This window comes from Pristiophorus japonicus, chromosome 6 (assembly GCF_044704955.1).
Source record: "Pristiophorus japonicus isolate sPriJap1 chromosome 6, sPriJap1.hap1, whole genome shotgun sequence".
Classification (NCBI taxonomy): Eukaryota; Metazoa; Chordata; class Chondrichthyes; family Pristiophoridae; genus Pristiophorus; species Pristiophorus japonicus.
In genome coordinates, this window is record NC_091982.1 from 70,197,232 (window position 1) to 70,218,614 (window position 21,383).

Genomic DNA, 21,383 nt, shown 5'->3' on the forward strand with positions numbered 1-21,383 from the left:
TTCTACACTGGTCACTGCAGCTTGTTTTCAGGTCGATCCGAGTGAAGATGTCTGGCTCCGCCCGCCCCGCCCATGGTTCTCAGCATTTCCATCACAAATATCAATGTAATACAGCACTTGGATTAACTCGCTCGGCTGCACACAAACTGGACAAGCTTTATGTATTTGCTGAAAGCAACAAATTATTCCATAGTGAGACTGAATGAAACAAAATTATACGGTGAAAAGTAAATGTCTACAAATCGAGTTTGAGCGATTTTATTTTCAATGATCTGTAATTTACCTTGGATTTTTTGTGAAATGCAAGCCCCAACATCAGCAAACCCAAGAAACCCACCCTCATCCCCTCTCTCAATCACACGCAACTCCAACGTCTCGTTTTGTGCCAGTTTTTTCCTCAATGAACGTCTTCATGAAGATGGGGCATTTTAACATTGAGAATCAGAATCATTTCCAATCCCATCAAACACTCCCAGGGCAGGTACAGGGAGTTAGATAGAGTAAAGCTCCCTCTACACTGTCCCATCAAACACTCCCAGGGCAGGTACAGCACGGGTTAGATACAGAGTAAAGCTCCCTCTACACTGTCCCATCAAACGCTCCCAGGGCAGGTACAGGTGGTTAGATACCGAGTAAAGCTCCCTCTACACTATCCTATCAAACACTCCCAGGGCAGGTACAGCACAGGGTTAGATACAGAGTAAATCTCACACACACTGTCCCATCAAACACTCCCAGGGTAGGTACAGCACCTGTTAAATACAGAGTAAAGCTCCCACTGAAACCCCATTGATTCCACTCCGGCCCGTCTGGTTTTGAACCCAAGACCCAGAGTTGAAAAGCAAGAATGAAAACACATTGAATAACCCGATCCCCAGTTCTTGTTCACTCTTACCACAAGACTCCTAGCGGGAAGCATGCAGGAAAACGTTAGGAAAATGATTACTAACTCTACACAGGAAGTGGTCTCAACATAGTCCGACGTAGAAAAATTGATTTCACTAATCTGGCCACTTGAATGTATCGCAAGTAATATCTTACAATGACATCACCCCTGTTACACTGGATAGAGTGTCTCTCGGCTCTGACTCACTTTAGATTGTATCTATTTACACTGTAAAGCAAACACTCTGGTCTAACTTGGATTGGGAGGGGGCACTTGACAGATGTGACAGCACCTTTAGCCAAGACCAGTTCAATTCAGGTCACAACATTTTGAAAATGTCCAGGTGTTAAAGTTCTGCAGAAATTTAGCATCCAAAGCAAATGCGGCTCAGCTGTGACGATTGTTTGAACGGTATCAGTATGTGGCCCTGTGATTCACAAATCCCCAGTGCCAGCCACTAGATGACAGACACCAGAAGATGTGTGTTACAAGCCCAGATTGAATAACTGTGCAGCTTCCAGTGAGTTCGCTGTAAATTAAAATGTAAATCGCAACAAGAAAAGCAACAGCCAAATAAATATAAAAACCGAAAGTAAAATACTGCGGATGCTGGAAATCTGAAATAAAAAATGGTAGAAATACTCAGCAGGTCAGGCAGCACCTGTGGAGAGAGAAACAGTTAACGTTTCAGGTCGATGTGATTTCATCAGATGCTGTCTGACCTGCTGACTGTGTCCAGCATTTTCTGTTTTTATGAAGATTCTCCCAGTTAGTTGCTTCAGGACCACCCTCTGGCTATCACCTTCCCTTTACCCCTGGTCCTTGCCAATATTCAACATCCAAACCAGGTGCAAGGACCAGCTGCCAGTGCCTCGCTCCCTCATCTCCACAACAAAGATCAGAACATCTTCAGGGTGAAGGCCGGGAGATAAAACCTTAGCTTCTAGCGAGGTGTGAACCTAAGCCCGCTACCAGTGGGCTCCTGTGTATTTCCTGGTGAGTGAGTATATGTGCGCGAGCGAGCATGTGTGTGAGTGAGTATATGTGTGCGAGTGAGTATATGTGTGCGAGCAAGCGAGCGAGTATGTGTGCGTGAGTGTGTGCGCAAACAATTCTAACCAAAACAGAGCAATGCTTTTCAAATAAAAGACTGAACTATTTAAAGTATCTGAAATGAAAGTGGCAAACTGCAGCAATACTTTTAATTACTTGTTCACTGAAAACAATTGCTTTTATATTGCCAAGCAAAACATGAGCTGAATTTTAAACCGCTTCCCTTTGTCATATGGAAATCTGAAAACCCAAGCACATTGATTGGATTTTCCCGACCACACGTACACGGCAGGATCTAAAGCCCCGGTTTTGCAGTTAAACATTAATGACCCTTTAATTATTAAAGTGAATTTAGGCATCTCGTATAAAAATGTGACACTGTATGTGAGCAATTCTATATATACACCAGTTTCATGCAGTAACACATCAAAGCTTAAAATGGCTGTGGAGAGTTTTCAGTGATGCCGATTTGCACCTCGCTAAACATATTGCTAAAATGTACACCAGCAGAGAAAGTTACTGATAAATACCATAGTGCACTTCGGTCAACTGCTAAATCTCTTCTGAAGGGAGTCTTATTTAGATGGTAGTTTAAAGGTGGTGAAATCCTGGGATAGACAGCCTTCACGTCTGAACATTAATGCTTTGCACTGACATTATTTTTGCTGTCTTGAAAAGAGCTTCCAAAAGTGATACTATTCATTCCATAATTTTGTTGGGCATCTCAAGAGGCAAATATAATCGAGAGTAACATGGATGCTCAGAGGTATAGTCACAGAAAACAAATCGTCTCGGCACCTTTATGGTAAGTCTCGCAAAATAAAGAGGAACGCTGTGCAGTTGTTTGAGAACTTCCAGGGAACCACATTCAAACTAATAGTACAGTGGTCACAGGAAGTGCTGAGTGTGTTGTGATACTGTTGCATTAAATCGGACCGTCTCCTAATATTTTAAGCCTCCTATGATTACATACAAAAACTCACAAAAACAGCATTGTAATATTAGGCTTTTTCTCATGGTACTTTAAGTAGTCTCAGTGACGGAGAGCTGGGTTAAGACACAGGAGCTATACAGCAAAGACAGCAGCTGCCACTACAATAAACTGACAGGAAAACAGAAATGATAAGGGGATTGTAACTTTTCTGCACTGCTCCCCCTCTAACAAAGGCAGAGCCACAATCCCACAGCACGTTTGAGCAGGACAGGGTTCCGCGCCACTTCTCTGGGTGCGCCACAGTCGTTGCACCACGGAGCTTAGTGGGGACAAAAATCGAAGGAGATTCTTCTGTTGGTTAGCAGTGACGTGAAAGCAGCTTTGTTCTTTCTGATTGGAAGATCAGTCTGGTGTGCACACAGCTGCACTCGTTTTTTCAAGTCCGTATTTTAAGTCTGATGTTGCCTTTTTACATTTTTACAAACACATTAATTTGATTGATAGATGACCAATCACTCGCTGTACTTTATACCTTCAGAGAGAGTGTGCATTTAAAAATTAAATTCCTTTGACTGAAGGTCTGTCGAAGGGTCGAAGTTGAAAGTTCCTCCAGGTGTGGTTTCAGGAATAAGGCTGGGATCTTCATCAATCTGTCAGGACACAAAACAAAAGCAGCAGACACCCAGTGAGCTAAAACCAAATCTGAGTAATTACCAATCACATTGGTACAGCAAAACATGCGCACTAGTTCACTACACGCGCTCTGGCATTCGTTCCCGTGACATTTTACTCATTTACGACGGATTCCATGCAATGTTTCCTGTCGTTTTATCTCTGTGCGCGGCCATTCTGATCTTCGTGCATGCGCGGTTTCTCCTGTATAAAAGCCGGTGAGCGGCCTGCATGGGATCTCCAAAGACCTCTGCGCAGCTTAAAGGGAACATTAACTCCGTGTATAGTGAAATTGAATTGTGGCAGCAAGTGTCAGTGCAACAGGAACGAGGGATTGGTGCTGTGATCGGGAACGTGCTGTGATTGGGAACGCGCTGCCTGAAAGGGAATAGATTCAATAGTGACTTTCAAACAGGAGATTGGATATATACTTGGGAGAAACATTTTCAGGGCTATGGGGAAAGAGCAGGGGGAGTGGGACTAATTGGATCATGCTCTCACAGAGCCGGCACAGGCTCGATAGGCCGAATGGCCGCTTCTATGCTGTGTGATTCTATGATTAGGTAATGACGATTGTTAAGCAGCCCAGCTTACATTAGCCTGTGGTCGTTGATCCCACTGAAGCAAACATCCCACCGTCAATAGTTACAATTCTGGAAAATCTACTTGGGTTCAGCTGAACATGCAACAGAAAAGCTATACTGACAACAGCACAGTCAGTTTAAAATGCCGTGACCGAGACAGGAATCTGAACCTCGGCAGAATGTGTTTCCTCTCAGTGTACACCACGATGACTTGTAGGGTTTTACTTAAATAGTAACTGCAAAATTAGGAAGTCAAACTTCACCAGTAGATGTTGCAATAGGCTGATGTTGAAAATATTCTCACCTCCTCTCCACAGAAGTAGTGGTCGATGATCTCGTAGGCGAGTTTGTAGATGTCCTCGTTCTCATGCTGCTGCAGGGCTTCGATTTTTTCAAGTCCTGGGAAGTTGAATGTTTGAAATATTTCAGTCACGAGATACAAACAGACTGATGGGCAGTTACACTAAAAGCACTGCACTTACCGCCACACTCCTCAATCATTTCAACCAGCGTGTTTGTGTCGGAACCAGCCACCTTCAAAATGTTATTTAGACCATCGAGAACCACCTGAATGACCTGAGGATCTTTCACACCAAGCAATTTACAGAAAGGAGGGATAACATTCTGCTGGACCAGGTATTCAACCTGAAAAGCAATGAACAAAGACTTTCTTAAAATAAGATATATCTGCACACTTGGTGCATTTTTACAACTTAAATTGAATTTGCTAAGAATGAACTTACAATGGTTACAGCACTGAAGGCAGCCTTTTGGTCTATCGAGCCTGTGCCGGCTCTCTGCAAGAGCACAAATACAGTGACTTAACACATCTCAGGATGTCCCACATACAATGGATTAGTCCTCAAAATGCCGTCACTTATGTGGGTGACACTGAGAACAATGACCAGCAGTGAGATGAGTGACCAAACTATCTGTGTTTGGTGATGTTGGATGAGAGAGGCATCGCGATCCAGAGAAGGTCCTGAACAGGGAGACTGGGCCTCAGCTCCACAGGTCACCTGCAGGGCTACAGCAAGGCTGTGGCCGAGGAGTGTCGGTGACTCGCCCTCCAGTTCACACCTGTAAATGGCATGCCTGAGATCAGGATTATACAGGTGTGTCCTGAAGAACAAATATTAAGAAAAATCCAAGCAATATTCAGCTTGTGAACAGAATCTCAGAATAATCAAAATATTCTGCTTTCACAAGGTAATTGTTTACTAAAGGCAAGGCAATAGCCTCTGATGTACCGCACCACAATGGATTGGGAGAGATGGACAGCACTAAAGCAAGAAACAGTAAGGTATTGTGGGGTCAGACAAGAGAGAACACAGATGGGTTTATAGTGTATGTGTGTGAACGCTCGAAGTAGAGTAAACAAGGTTGGTGAGCTGCAGGCACAGATAGCCACATGGATAAGTACCTGAAAGAAACAAATGTGCAGGGCTATGGGGAAAGGGCGGGGGTGTGGGACTGGCTGAAGTGCTCTTGCAGAGAACTGGTACGAGCTCGACGGGCCGAATGGCCGCCTTCCGTGCTGTAACCATTTTAAGATTCTATGACATTACAGTAACCGACAGCTTCAAACCATGACAACCAGAAAGCACTCCCATATCAAGAGGCTCCTATGTCTTATGGGACAAGCAGTTGGACAGGGGAAGCAAAATGGTAAATGCTACCTACTAGTGTTCAAATTCCTGCTACTTTCTACCCAATGAATGGTTTGAACTCCCATTGCTGTCTAATATTTAAATATTTCCAATTCCGAATTGCGCTGCGTGACAGGCACACGTTACCAGGGAATTAAAAACATGCAATAAAGATTGTGTAACTTTCCTTTCTTGTCGAATAGTATGGGAATGTAATTTTCGTACTCTTCTGGGAAGTTATGTTTAGGAAAATGAAGGATGTACAGCAAAAAGTACAAGCTCCATGAGAAAGGGCGGATTATGTGTTCAGCGACACACGCACTGGCTTCTGAACGACTTGGTGCTTCAGTATTGCAAAAAGCTGCCATTACCTGTTCCTTTCTCCCGCTAATAGTCAGATTACTGATGGCCCACGCTGCTTCCTTCTGTGTCCCAAAATCTCCCTAGAAGGCACGACAACAATTTAATGAAGTTAGGTCATCAGTCATTGAATATTTAAACACAACTCACATGACGCGGTTATCATTACCCTATCCACAGACTGCTCAGGGTTAGCTCCAGACCCATTACTGGGGAACTGACCAAGTATTGTGAAGATATGGAACTAGTCGAATAATTTAAACCACTTCTTCTAAAAACAGGATAAATAAAACTGGACATAACCAGAGAAAAGAAATAATTTGCATTTATATAGAGCATCAGGACATGCAACGCACTTCACAAACAATGAATTGTTTTTGAAGTGCCACAACATAGGATTACATCGGATATATGGCACAGAAACAGGCCATTCGGCCCAACCAGTCCATGCCGGCGTTTATGCTCCACTTGAGCCTCCTCCCATCTTTCCTCATCTAAATCTATCAGCATAACACTCGCAGCAGTCAGCGAAAGCGGGAGCAGCGTGAGTGAGGCCTATAAAGGCCCAGCGGATGTTCCTGAGGCGGGAGCAGCGTGAGTGAGGCCTATAAAGGCCCAGCGGTGTTCCTGAGGCGGCGGCAGTTGGCGAGAGGCAGCAGCAGCGTGAGGCCTATAAAGGCCTAGCGGGTGTTCCTGAGGCGGTGGCAGTTGGCGAGAGCAGCATGAGTGAGGCCTATAAAGGCCCAGTGGGTGTTCCTGAAGCGGCGGCAGTCGGCGAGAGGCGAGAGCAGCATGAGTGAGGCCTATAAAGGCCCAGTGGGTGTTCCTGAAGCGGCGGCAGTCGGCGAGAGGCGGGAGCAGCGTAAGTGAGGCCTATAAAGGCCCAGCGGGTGTTCCTGAGGCGTCGGCGAGAGGCAGGAGCAGCGTAAGTGAGGCCTATAAAGGCCCAGCGGGTGTTCCTGAGGCAGCGGCAGTCGGCGAGAGGCGGGAGCAGCGTAAGTGAGGCCTATAAAGGCCCAGCGGGTGTTCCTGAGGCGTCGGCGAGAGGCAGGAGCAGCGTAAGTGAGGCCTATAAAGGCCCAGCGGGTGTTCCTGAGGCAGCGGCAGTCGGCGAGAGGCGGGAGCAGCATGAGTGAGGCCTATAAAGGCCCAGCAGGTGTTCCTGAAGCGGCAGCAGTCGGCGAGAGGCGCGAGCAGCGTGAGGGAGGCCTATAAAGGTGTGTTTGTGCAGCTGCAGCGGGGACAGAAGGCAAAAAGTAGAAAGAAATCGAAAGGCGATGTCACAGCCAAGGGGGTAAGTGATTGGCTGGTGATTGGTAAGTATGTTTTCTTTTTCTTTTCTATTTCAGTAAGTAACCTTTAGCATTGTTGTTGCCAAATTAAGTTAATCTAGGGGGTAAGTCATGGAAGGAGAGCTCGGACATGTGTTATGCTCCTCCTGTACCATGTGGGAAATCAGGGATGCCTCCGGTGTCCCTGACGACTACATGTGCGGGAAGTGTATCCGCCTCCAGCTCCTGACGAACTGCATTGCGGAACTGGACCTGCGGGTGGATTCACTCTGGAGCATGCACGATGCTGAGAATGATGTGAATAGCACATTTAGTGAGTTGGTCTTACCGCAGGTAAAGGGTCCACAGCCAGATAGGGAATGGAAGACCAACAGGAAGAGCAGTGCAAGGAAGGTAGTGCAGGGGTCCCCTGCGGTCATCCCCCTGCAAAACAGATACACCGCTTTGGGTACTGTTGAGGGGGATGATTCATCAGGGGGGAGCAGCAGCAGCAAGGTTAATGGCACCATGGCTGGCTCTGCTGAACAGGAGGGCAGAAAAAAAAGAGTGGGAGAGCAATAGTGATAGGGGATTCGATTGTAAGGGGAATAGGTAGGCGTTTCTGCGGCCGCAACCGAGACTCCAGGATGGTATGTTGCCTCCGTGGTGCAAGGGTCAAGGATGTCTCTGAGTGGGTGCAGAACATTCTGAAAAGGGAGGGTGAACAGCCAGTTGTCGTGGTGCATATAGGTACCAACGATATAGGTAAAAAAACGGGATGAGGTCCTACAAGACGAATTTAGGGAGCTAGGAGTTAAATTAAAAAATAGGACCTCAAAAGTAGTAATCCCAGGATTGCTACCAGTGCCACGTGCTAGTCAGAGTAGGAATCGCAGGATAGCTTAGATGAATACGTGGCTAGAGCAGTGGTGCAGAAGGGAGGGATTCAAATTCCTGGGACATTGGAACTGGTTCTGGGGGAGGTGGGACCAGTACAAACTGGACGGTCTGCACCTGGGCAGGACCGGAACCAATGTCCTGTTTGTCACTTGTCAGTGTCAGTGTCAGTGTTTGCTATTGCTGTTTGGGAGGAGTTAAACTAATATGGCAAGGGGATGGGAAGCTATGCAGGGAGACAGAGGGGAATAAAATGGAGACAAGCAAAAGATAGAAAGGAGAATAGTAAAAGTGGAGGGCAGAGAAACCCAAGGCAAAAAACAAAAAGGGCCACTTTACAGCAGAATTCTAAAGGGTCAAAGTGTGTTAAAAAGACAAGCCTGAAGGCTCTGTGCCTCAATGCGAGGAGTATTCAGAATAAGGTGGACGAATTAACTGCGCAGATAGCAGTTAACGGGTATGATGTGATTGGCATCACGGAGATATGGCTCCAGGGTGATCAAGCTGGGAACTCAACATCCAGGGGTATTCAGCATTTAGGAAGGATAGACAGAAAGGAAAAGGAGGCGGGGTGACATTGCTGGTTAAAGAGGAAATTAATGCAATTGTCAGGAAGGACATTAGCTTGGATGATGTGGAATTGGTATGGGTGGAGCTACGGAATACCAAAGGGCAGAAAACGCTAGTGGGAGTTGTGTACAGGCCACCAAATAGTAGGAGTGAGGTTGGGGACAGCATCACACAAGAAATAAGGGATGTGTGCAATAAAGATACAACAGTAATCATGGGCAACTTTAATCTACATACTGATTGGGCTAACCTAACTGGTAGCAATGCGGTGGAGGAGGATTTCCTGGAGTGTATTAGGGATGGTTTTCTAGACCAATATGTTGAGGAACCAACCAGAGAGCTGGCCATCCTTGACTGGGTGATGTGTAATGAGAAGGGACTAATTAGCAAGCTTGTTGTGTGAGGCCCCTTGGGGAAGAGTGACCATAATATGGTAGAATCCTTTATTAAGATGGAGAGTGACAAAGTTAATTCAGAAACTAGGGTCCTGAACTTAAAAAAAGGTAACTTTGATAGTATGAGGTGCGAATTGGCTAGATTAGACTGGCAAATGATACTGAAAGGGTTGACGGCGGATAGGCAATGGCAAATCTTTAAAGATCATATGGACGAACTTCAACAATTGTACATCTCTGTTTGGAGTAAAAATAAAACGGGGAAGGTGGCTCAACCGTAACTAACAAGGGAAATTAAGGATAGTGTTAAATCCAAGGAAGAGGCATACAAATTAGCCAGAGGACTGGGAGAAATTTAGAATACAGCAGAGGAGGACAAAGGGTTTAATTAAGAGGGGGAAAATTGAGTACGAGAGGAAGCTTGCTGGAAACATAAAAAATGACTGCAAAAGCTTCTAATAGATATGTGAAGAGAAAAAGATTAGTGAAGACAAACGTTGGTCCCTTGCAGTCGAATTCGGGTGAATTTATAATGGGGAACAAAGAAATGGCAGACCAATTGAACAAGTACTTTGGTTCTGTCTTCACGAAGGAAGACACAAATAACTTTCCTGATGTACTAGCAGTCCCAAGGTCTAGTGAGAAGAAGGAACTGAAGGATATCCTTATTAGGTGGGAAATTGTGTTCGGGAAATTGACAGGATTGAAGGCCGATAAATCTCCAGGGCCTGATAGTCTACATCCCAGAGTACTTAAGGAAGTGGCCCTGGAAATAGTGGATGCATTGGTGATAATTTTCCAACAGTCTATCGACTCTGGATCAGTTCCGATGGACTGGAGGGTTGCTAATGTAACACCACTTTTTTAAAAAGGAGGGAGAGAAAACGGGTAATTATAGACCAGTTAGCCTGACATCAGTAGTGGGGAAAATGTTGGAATCAATCATTAAGGATGAAATAGCAGCAAAGTTGGAAAGCAGTGATAGGATTGGTCCAAGTCAGCATGGATTTATGAAAGGGAAATCATGCTTGACAAATCTTTTGGAATTTTTTGAGGATGTAACTAGTAGAGTGGACAGGGGAGAACCAGTGGATGTGGTGTATTTGGACTTTTGACAAGCTCCCACACAAGAGATTGGTGTGCAAAATCAAACCGCATGGTATTGGGGGTAATGTACTTACGTGGATAGAGAACTGCTTGGCAGACAGGAAGCAGAGAGTCGGGATAAACGGGTCCTTTTCAGAATGGCAGGCAGTGACTAGTGGAGTGCCACAGGGCTGAGTGCTAGGACCCCAGCTCTTTACAATATATATTAATGATTTGGATGATGGAATTGAGTGTAATATCTCCAAGTTTGCAGATGACACTAAACTGGGTGCCGGTGTGAGCTTTGAGGGGGATGCTAGGAGGCTGCAGGGTGATTTGGACAGGTTAGGCGAGTGGGCAAATACATGGCAGATGCAGTATAATGTAGATAAATGTGAGGTTATCCACTTTGGGGGCAAAAACATGAAGACAGAATATTATCTGAATGGCGGCAGATTAGGAAAAGGGGAGGTGCAGCGAGACCTGGGTGTCATGATTCATCAGTCATTGAAAGTTGGCATGCAGGTACAGCAGGCGGTGAAGAAGTCAAATGGTATGTTGGCATTCATAGCAAGGGGATTTGAGTATAGGAGCAGGGAAGTCTTACTGCAGTTGTACAGGGCCTTGGTGAGGCCCCACCTGGAATATTGTATTCAGTTTTGGTCTCCTAATCTGAGGAAGGACGTTCTTGCTATTGAGGGAGTGCAGCGGAGGTTCACCAGACTGATTCCTGGGATGGCAGGACTGACATATGAGGAGAGACTGGATCGACTGGGCCTGTATTTACTGGAGTTTAGAAGGATGAGAGGGGATCTCATAGAAACATATAAAATTCTGACGGGACTGGACAGGTTAGATGCAGGAAGAATGTTCCCGATTTTGGGGAAGTCCAGAACCAGGGGACATAGTCTTAGGATAAGTGGTAAGCCATTTAGGACTAAGATGAGGAGGAACTTCTTCACCCAGAGAATTGTTAACCTGTGGAATTCCCTACCGCAGAGAGTTGTTGATGCCAGTTTATTGGATATATTCAAGAGGGAGTTTGATATGGCCCTTGCAGCTAAAGGGATCAAGGGGTATGGAGAGAAAGCAGGAACGGGGTACTGAAGGAATGATCAGCCATGATCTTATTGAATGGTGGTGCAGGCTCGAAGGGCCGGATGGCCTACTCCTGCACCTATTTTCTATGTTTCTATTCCCTTCTCCCTCATATGCTTGGCTAGCCTCCCCTTAAATGCACCAATACTATTCGCTTCAACTATAAATATGTGAAGAGAAAAAGATTAGTGAAGACAAACGTAGGTCCCTTGCAGTTGGATTCAGGTGAATTTATAATGGGGGAACAAAGAAATAGCAGACGAACTGAACAAATACTTCGGTTCTGTCTTCACGAAGGAAGACACAAATAACCTTCCAAATGTACTAGGGAACAGTGGGTCTAGTGAGAAGGAGGAACTGAAAGATATTCTTATTAGGCGGGAAATTGTGTTAGGGAAATTGATGGATTGAAGGCCGATAAATCCCCGGGGCCTGATAGTCTGCATCCCAGAGTACTTAAGGAAGTGGCCCTAGAAATAGTGGATGCATTGGTGGTCATTTTCCAACAGTCTATCGACTCTGGATCAGTTCCTATGGACTGGAGGGTAGCTAATGTAACACCACTTTTTAAAAAAGGGGGGAGAGAGAAAACGGGTAATTATAGACCGGTTAGCCTGACATCAGTAGTGGGGAAAATGTTGGAATCAATCATTAAGGATGAAAAAGCAGCGCATTTGGAAAGCAGTGAAGGGATCGGTCCAAGTCAGCATGGATTTATGAAAGGGAAATCATGCTTGACGAATCTTCTGGAATTTTTTGAGGATGTAACTAGCAGAGTGGACAAGGGAGAACCAGTGGATGTGGTGTATTTGGACTTTCAAAAGGCTTTTGACAAGGTCCCGCACAAGAGACTGTTGTGCAAAATCAAAGCGCATGGTATTGGGGGTAATGTACTTACGTGGATAGAGAACTGCTTGGCAGACAGGAAGCAGAGAGTCGGGATAAACGGGTCCTTTTCAGAATGGCAGGCAGTGACTAGTGGAGTACCGCAGGGCTCAGTGCTGGCACCCCAGCTCTTTACATTTTACATATATTCAAGAGGGAGTTAGATATGGCACTTACAGCTAAGGGGATCAAGTGGTATGGAGAGAAAGCAGGAAAGGGATACTGAGGGAATGATTAGCCATGATCTTACTGAATGACGGTGCAGGCTCGAAGGGCCAAATGGCCTACTCCTGCACCTATTTTCTATGTTTCTATGATTCAACCACTCCCTGTGGTAGTGAGTTCCACATTCTCACGAGTCTTTGGGTAAAGATGTTTGTTCTGAATTCCCCATTGGATTTCTTGGTGACGATCTTATATTGATGGCCTCTAGTTATGCTCTTCCCCACAAGTGGAAACATTCTCTCTGTATCCACTCTTTCATCATTTTAATGACCTCAATTAGATCAGCCCCTCAGCCTTCCTTTTTCAAGCGAAAAGAGACCCAGCCTGTTCATCCTTTTCTGATTTGTATACTTTCGCATTTCTGGTATCATCCTTGTAAATCTTCTCTGCACCCTCTCTGGTGCCCTACATTCTTTTTATAATATGGCAACCAGCACTGTACATAACATAAGAACATAAGAAAAGGAGCAGGAATAGGCCATTTGGCCCCTCGAGCCTGCTCCGCCATTCAATAAGATCATGGCTGATCTGATCATGGACTCAGCTCCACTTTCCTGCCTGTTCCCTATAATCCTGTAGTTCAAAAATCTGTCTATCTCTGCCTTGAATATATTCAGTGACCCAGCCTCCACAGCTCTCTGGTATAAAGAATTCCAAAGATTCACATCCCTCTGAGAGAAGAAATTCCTCCTCAACTCCTTTTTAAATAGGTGACCGTTGGCACATGGGAAGGAGCTGATTTGTGAGTAGCTGTTGAGTATTTTTTTTTAGGTTTAAGTTTATTTCTGCTAAGTAATAAGTTCATAGTCTATTAAATAAGGCAAGGCAGGGCAGCTCACACCCATGGAATGCACATCCTGTGCTATGTGGGAAGGCCTGGATGTTTCTCGTGGCCTGGACGACCACATTGCGGGAAGTGTCGCCAGCTGGAGCAGCTCGAGATCCTTGTTTTGGAGCTCGAGCAGCGGCTGGGGTCACTGCGGTGCGTCCGCGAGGCTAAGAGCTACGTGGATAGCACGGTTCTAGAGGCACTCACCCCTCAGCTTAAGAGTCTGCAGTCAGAGGGAATGGGTTCAGTATTAAGCAAGTTGCTTTTTGTGATATATATCAATGATCTAGACTTGAACATAGGGGGTATGATTAAGAAGTTTGCAGATGATACTAAAATTGGCTGTGTGGTTGATAATGAAGAAGAAAGCTGTAGATTGCAGGAAGATATCAATGAACTGGTCAGGTAGGCAGAACAGTGGCAAATGGAATTCAATCCGGAGAAGCGTGAGGTAACACATTTGGGGAGGGCTAACAAGGCAAGGGAATACACATTAAATGGTAGGATACTGAGAAGTGTAGAGGAACAAAGGGACTTTGGAGTACATGTCCACAGATCCCTGAAGGTAGCAGGCCAGGTAGAAAAGGTGGTTAAGAAGGCATACGGAATATTTGCCTTTATTAGCCGAGGCATAGAATACAAGAGCAGGGAGGTTATTCTTGAACTGTATAAAACTCTCGTTACAGCTAGAGTACTGTGTGCAGTTCCGGTCACCACATTACAGGAAAGTTGTGACTGCACTAGAGACGGTACAGAGGAGATTTACGAGGATGTTGCCTGGACTGGAGAATTTTTGCTATGAGGAAAGATTGGATAGGCTGGGATTGTTTTGTTTGAAACAGAGGAGGCTGAGGAGCGATCTTATTGAGGTGTAAAAAATTATGAGGGGCCTCGATTGAGTGGATAGGAAGGACCTATTTCCCTTAGCAGAGGGGGTCAACAAGCAGGGGGCACAGATTTAAAGTAATTGGTAGGAGGTTTAGAGGAGATTTAAGGGGAAATTCCTTCACTCAGAGGGTGGTGGGGGTCTGGAACTCACTGCCTGAAAGGGTGGTAGAGGCAGAAACCCTCACTACATTTAAAAAGTACTTGGATATGTACTTGAAGTGCCGTAACCTACAAGGCTACGGACCGAGAGTTGGAAAGTGGGATTAGGCTGGAGAGCTCTTGGTCGGCTGGCATGGACACGATGGGCCAAAATGGCCGCCTTCCGTGCTGTAGATTTCTGTGATTCTATGACCCCTTATTCTAAAACTATGCCCCCTAGTACTAAATTCCCCCACGAAGGGAAACATCTTCTCAGCATCTACTCTGTCAAGCCCCCTCAGAATCTTTTATGTTTCAATAAGACCTCCTCTCATTCTTCTAAACTCCAATGAGTATAGGCCCAACCTGTTCAATCTTTCCTCATAAGGTAACCCCTTCATCTCAACTTAGTGAACCTTCTTTGAACTGCCTCCAATGCAAGTATATCCCTCCTGAAATAAAGAGACTAAAACTGAGCACAGTACTCCAGGTGTGGCCTCACCAATGCCCTCCACAATTGTAGCAGGACTTCCCTGCTTTTATACTCTATCCCCCTTGCAATAAAGGCCAACATTCCATTTGCCTTCCTGATTACTTGCTGTACCTGCATACTAACGTTTTGTGTTTCATGTACCGCAGCATTCTGTAGTCTCTCTCCCATTTAAATAATATTTTGCTTTGCTATTCTTCCTACTAAAGTGGATAACCTCACATTTTCTCACATTATCTGCCAAATTTTTGCCCACTCACTTAGCCTGTCTATATCCCTTTGCCGATTCTTTGCATCCTCCTCACAATTTGCTTTCCCACCCATTTTTGTATTGTCAGTAAATTTGGCTACAGTACACTCGGTCCCTTCATCCAGTTCATTAATATAGATTGTAAATAGTTGAGGCCCCAACACAGATTCCTGTGGCACCCCCACTAATTACTGTTTGCCAACCTGAAAATGAACCATTTATCTCGACTCTCTGTTTTCTGTTAGTTAGCCAATCTTCTATCCATGCTAATATATTACCCCCAACACCACGAGCTCTCGCCTTGTGCAGTAACCTTATTGAATGCCTTTTAGAAATCCAAATACATTTCATCTACTGGTTCCTCTTTATCCACCCTGCTTGTTACATCCTCAAAGAACACTAATAAATTTGTTAAACATGATTTCCCTTTCATAAAACCATGCTGACTCTGCTTGATTGTATTATGATTTTCAAAACGTCCTACTATTACTCCCTTAATAATGGACTCCAGCATTTTCCCAATGACAGGCCTATATTCTCTAGAGTTTAGAAGAATGAGAGGTGATCTCATTGAAACATACAAAATTCTTACAGGGTTAGACAAGGTAGATGCAGGGAGGATGTTTTCTCTGGCTGGGGTGTCTAGAACCAGGGGTCACAGTCTCAGAATAAGGAGTCGGCCATTTAGGACTGAGATGAGGAGAAACCTCTTCACTCAGAGGGTGGTAAATCTTTGGAATTCTCTACCCCAGAGGGATGTGAACGCTCAGTCGTTGAGTATATTCAAGACAGAGATCGCTAGATTTTTGAATATTAAGGGAATCAAGGGATTTAGGATGGTGCAGGAAAGTGGAGTTGAGGTAGAAGATAAGCCATGATCTTATTGAATGGTGGAGCAGGCTCGAGGGGTCGAGTGTCCTACTCCTGCTCCTCATTCTTATGCTCTTATTGACAGATGTTAGGCTAACTGGCCTATAGTTTCCTGCTTTATGTCTCCCCCCTTGAATAGGGGTGTTACATTTGCTGGTTCCACTCCGTGGGACCTTTCCAGAATCCAGGGAACTTTGGTAGATTATAACCAATGCATCCACTATCTCTGCAGCCTTATAAGACCCTAGGATGCAGGCCATCAGGTCCAGGGGGTTTGTCCACCTTTAGTCCCATTAGTTTGCCTAGTACTTTTTCCTTTGGTGATTGTTTTAAGTTCCTCCCTCCCTCCATAATCAACTATTATTGGGATGTTTTAAGTGTCTTCTACTGTGAAAACAGATACAAAATATTTATTCATACAGTCTCTGCCATTTCCCCGTTTCCCATTATTAATTCCCCAGTCTCATCTTCTTAAGGGACCAACGTTTATTTTAGCTACTCTCTTCCTTTTTATATACCTGTAGAAACTCTTACTGTCTGTTTTTATATTTCTTGCTAGTTTACTCTCATAATCCATCTTCTCACCCTTCCACTGAATTTGAAATTCAACCATTCTATGATCAATCTTTCTTAGAGGATCTTTTATGAGATCATTTATTAATCCTGTCTCATTACACAGTACCTGATCTAAGATAGCCTGCTCCATGATTGGTTCCACAACGTACTGTTCAAGGAAACCATCCCGGATACACTCAATGAACTTTTCCTCAAGGCTACCTTGGCCAATTTGATTTGTCCAATCAATATGAAGATTAAAATTGCCCAAATTACTGCTGTACCTTTCTTACAAGCCTCCATTATTTCTTGATTTATACTCCGTCCAACAGTGTAGCTACTGTTATAAGGCCTATAGACTACTCCCACCAGTGACTTCTTTCCCTTATTATTTCTTATATCCACCCAAACTGATTCTACATCTTGATCTTGTGAGCTAGTATCATTTCTAACTACTGCACTGATCTCATCCTTTATTAACAGAGCTACCCCACCTCCTTTTCCTTTCTGTCTGTCCTTCCAAATTGTCAAATACACTTGAATATTTAGTTCCCAGTCCTGGTCACCTTGCAACCACGTTTCTGTATCAGATCATACCCATGTATTTCTATTTTTACCGTCAATTCATCTATCTTGTTACGAATACTGCGTGCATTCAGATAAAGAGCCTTTAATTTTGCCTTTTTACCATTTTCCCTACTCTCACCCTATTTGCTGGTGTTTGTATGCTCTGTCCCTTCCTGTCACACTGCTTATCATTAACCCCATCACTACCCTGCACTATTGCCTTCTCCTTTCTCTTCAACTTTCTAAATTTCCTCTCACCTGAATCCCGCCCCCGCCCCCCCCCCCCCCCCACCCCACTATTTAGTTTAAAGCTCTATCTACAGACCTAGTTATTCGATTCGCCTGAACACTGGTCCCAGGAAGGTTCAAGTGGAACCCGTCCCAACGGAACAGCTCCCTCTTTCCCCAGTACTGGTGCCAGTACCAAATGAATCGAAACCCATTTCTCCCACACCAATCTTTGAGCTACGCATTCAACTCTCTGATCTTATTGACCCTTATCGACTCTGATCTTATTGCGCAGTACTCCAAGTGTGATCTAACCAAGGTTTGATACAGGTTGAACATAACTTCACTACTTTTCAATTCTATCCCTCCAGAAATAAATCCGTGTGCTTGGTTTGTTTTTTTAATGACCTTACTAACCTCTGTCACCACTTTTAGTGATTTATGTATTTGTATCCCAGATCTCGGTTCCTCTACCCCACTCAGACTCGCACTCTTCAAGGAATAAGTGACCTCCCTATTCTTCCTACCAAAATGTAATACCTCACATTTATCTGTGTTGAACTTTATTTACCAATTATATGCCCATTCTGCAAGTTTATTAATGTCCTCCTGTAATTTGTTGCAGTCCTCCTCAGAATTGACTATCGCCCCAAATTGGGGTCATCCGCAAATTTAGAAATTGTGTTTTTGATTCCAAAGTCTAAACCTTTAATATAAATTGTGAACAGTGGTCCCAGCACTGATCCTTGTGGAACACCACTACCCACCTTCTGCCACTGTGACTAGCTACCCTTTACCCCCTACTCTCTGCTTTCTGTCTTGAAGCCAGCTAGCAATCCATTCTGCTACTTATCCCCTGACTCTGCAGTCTCTGACCTCGTTCATCAGTCTATTATGGGGTACCTTATCGAAGGCCTTTTGAAAATCTAGATAAATTACATCTAGTGCATTACCCTTGTCTACTCTCTCTGATACCTCTTCAAAAAATTCAATGAGGTTGGTCAAGCAAGACTTTCCCTTTTGAAATCCATGCTGACTATCAGTACTAGATGTTTGGTTTCTAGATATTCTTCTATTTTCTCCTTTAGTAGGGATTGCATTATTTTTCCTATCGCCGATGTTAAGCTGACTGGTCTCTAATTCTCTGGACATGTTCTATCCCCTTCTTGAATACAGGTATTACGTTAGCTATCAGCCAGTCCTCTGGCACTATATCTTTTTTTAATGAATTATTAAATATGTGTAGTAATGCCTCTGCTATCTCTTTCCTAGATTCTTTTAAATTGCGTGGATGCAATCATAGAATAGAATCATAGAATTGTTACAGCCCGTCAAGCCCATGCCGGCTCTCTGCAAGAGCACCTCAGGTATTCTCGGTACTCCAGGAAAGAGTAATCATAGCATGGTTGAATTTCAAATTCAGTTCAAGGGAGAGAAAGTTGGATCTCAAACCATTGTCCTGAGCTTAAATAAAGGAGATTAAAAAGTTATGAAGGCAGAATTGCCTAAAGTGTACTGGGAAAATAGAGTAAAGTGTAAGACAGTTGATGAGCAGTAGCGGATATTTCAGGAGATATTTCATAACTCCCAACAAAAATATATCCCAGTGAGAAGGAAAGGCTGTAAGAGAAGGGAGAACCATCCATGGAAACTAAGGAAATAAGGGATGGTATCGAATTGAAAACAATGGTATACAAAGTCTCCAAGATTAGTGGGAGGCCAGAGGATTGGGAAACTTTTAAAAACCAGCAGAGGATGACTAAAAAAATTATAAACATAGAAAATAGGTGCAGGAGTAGGCCATTCGGCCTTTCGAGCCTGCACCGCCATTCAATAAGATCATGGCTGATCATTCCCTCAGTACCCCTTTCCTGCTTTCTCTCCATACCCCTTGATCCCCTTAGCCGAAAGAGCCATCTCATTCCCCCTTGAATATATCCAATGAACTGGCATCAACAACTCTCTGCGGTAGGGAATTCCACAGGTTAACAACTCTCTTGAGTGAAGAAGTTTTTCCTCATCTCAGTCCTAAATGGCTTACCCCTCATCCTTAGACTGTGTCCCCTGGGTCTGAACTTCCCCAACATCAGGAACATTCTTCCCGCATCTAACCTGTCCAGTCCAGTCAGAATTTTATATGTTTCTATGAGATCCCATCTCATCCATCTAAACTCCAGTGAATAAAGGCCCAGTCAATCCAGTCTCCCCTCATATATCAGTCCAGCCATCCCGGGAATCAGTCTGGTGAACCTTCGCTGCACTCTCTCAATAACAAGAATGTCCTTCCTCAGATTAGGAGACAAGAACTGAACACAATATTCCAGGTGAGGCCTCACCCAGGCCCTGTAGAACTGCAGTAAGATCTCCCTGCTCCTATACTCAAAACCCCTAGCTATGAAGGCCAACATACCATTTGCCACCTTCACTGCCTGCTGTACCTGCATGCCAGCTTTCAATGACTGATGTACCATGACACCCAGGTCTCGTTGCACCTCCCCTTTTCCTAATCTGCCGCCATTCAGATAATATTCTGCCTTCGTGTTTTTGCCCCCAAAGTGGATAACATCACATTTATCCACATTATACTGCATCTGCCATGCATTTGCCCACTCACCTAACCTGTCCAAGTCTCCCTGCAGCCTCTTAGCATCCTCCTCACAGCTCACATCGCCACCCAGTTTAGTGTCATCTGCAACCTTGGAGATATTGCACTCAATTCCTTCATCCAAATCATTCATGTATATTGTAAATAGCTGAGGTCTCAGCACCGAGCCCTGCGGCACCCAACTAGTTACTGCCTGCCATTCTGAAAAGGACCCGTTTATCCCGACTCTCTGCTTCCTTCTGCCATTCAGTTCTCTATCCACGTCAGTACATTACCGCCAATACCATGTGCTTTAATTTTGCACACCAATCTCTTGTGTGGGACCTTGTTAAAAGCCTTTTGAAAGTCCAAATACACCACATCCACTGGTTCTCCCTTGTCCACTCTACTAGTTACATTCTCAAAAAATTCCAGAAGATTTGTGAAGCATGATTTCCCTTTTATTAATCCATATGACTTGGACCGATCCTGTCACTGCTTTCCAAATGCGCTGTTATTTCATCTTTAATAATTGATTCCAACATTTTCCCCACTACTGATGTCAGACTAACCGGTCTATAATTACCCGTTTTCTCTCTCCCTCCTTTTTTAAAAAGTGGTGTTACATTAGCTACCCTACAGTCCATAGGAACTGATCCAGAATCAATAAGATTGTTGGAAAATGATCACCAATGCATCCACTATTTCTAGGGCTACTTCCTTAAGTACTCTGGGATGCAGACTATCAGGCCCAGGGGATTTATCGGCCTTCAATCCCATCTATTTCCTTAACACAATTTCCCGCCTAATAAGGATATCCTTCAGTTCCTCCTTCTCACTAGACTCTCGGTCCCCTTGTACTTCCGGAAGGTTATTTGTGTCTTCCTTCGTGAAGACAGAACCAAAGTATTTGTTCAACTGGTCTGCCATTTCTTTGTTCTCCATTATAAATTCACCTGAATCTGACTGCAAGGGACCTACGTTTGTCTTCACTAATCTTTTTTTCTTCACATATGTATAGAAGATTTTGCAGTCAGTTTTTATGTTCCCAGCAAGCTTCCTCTCATACTCTATTTTCCCCCTCCTAATTAAACACTTTGTCTTCTTCTGCTGGATTCTAAATTTCTCCCAGTCCTCAGGTTTGCTGCTTTTTCTGGCCAATTTATATGCCTCTTCCTTGGATTTAACACTATCCTTAATTTCCCTTGTTAACCACGGTTGAGCCACCTTCCCCGTTTTATTTTTACTCCAATCAGGGATGTACAATTGTTGAAGTTCATCCATGTGATCTTTAGCCATTGCCTATCCATTTGCCAGTCTATTCTAGCCAATTCACGTCTCATACCATTGAAGTTACCTTTCCTTAAATTCAGGATCCTAGTCTCTGAATTAACTGTGTCACTCTCCATCTTAATAAAG

At 44.3% G+C, this 21,383-nt stretch overlaps 1 protein-coding gene across 1 annotated transcript in view; it reads right to left on the reverse strand.

Annotated features, from left to right (window-relative positions):
- Positions 1-2,051: 2,051 nt before the first annotated feature.
- Positions 2,052-21,383, reverse strand: part of LOC139265686 (importin subunit alpha-4-like) — a 75,406-nt gene continuing 56,074 nt past the window's right edge. The window contains exons 14-17 of the mRNA XM_070882929.1: positions 6,150-6,221; positions 4,612-4,774; positions 4,434-4,528; positions 2,052-3,523 (exon numbers count right to left, since the gene is read on the reverse strand). Coding sequence (XP_070739030.1) covers positions 3,425-3,523; positions 4,434-4,528; positions 4,612-4,774; positions 6,150-6,221 — 429 coding nt within the window. The 3' untranslated portion in view covers positions 2,052-3,424. The remainder of the gene's footprint in view (positions 3,524-4,433; positions 4,529-4,611; positions 4,775-6,149; positions 6,222-21,383) is intronic.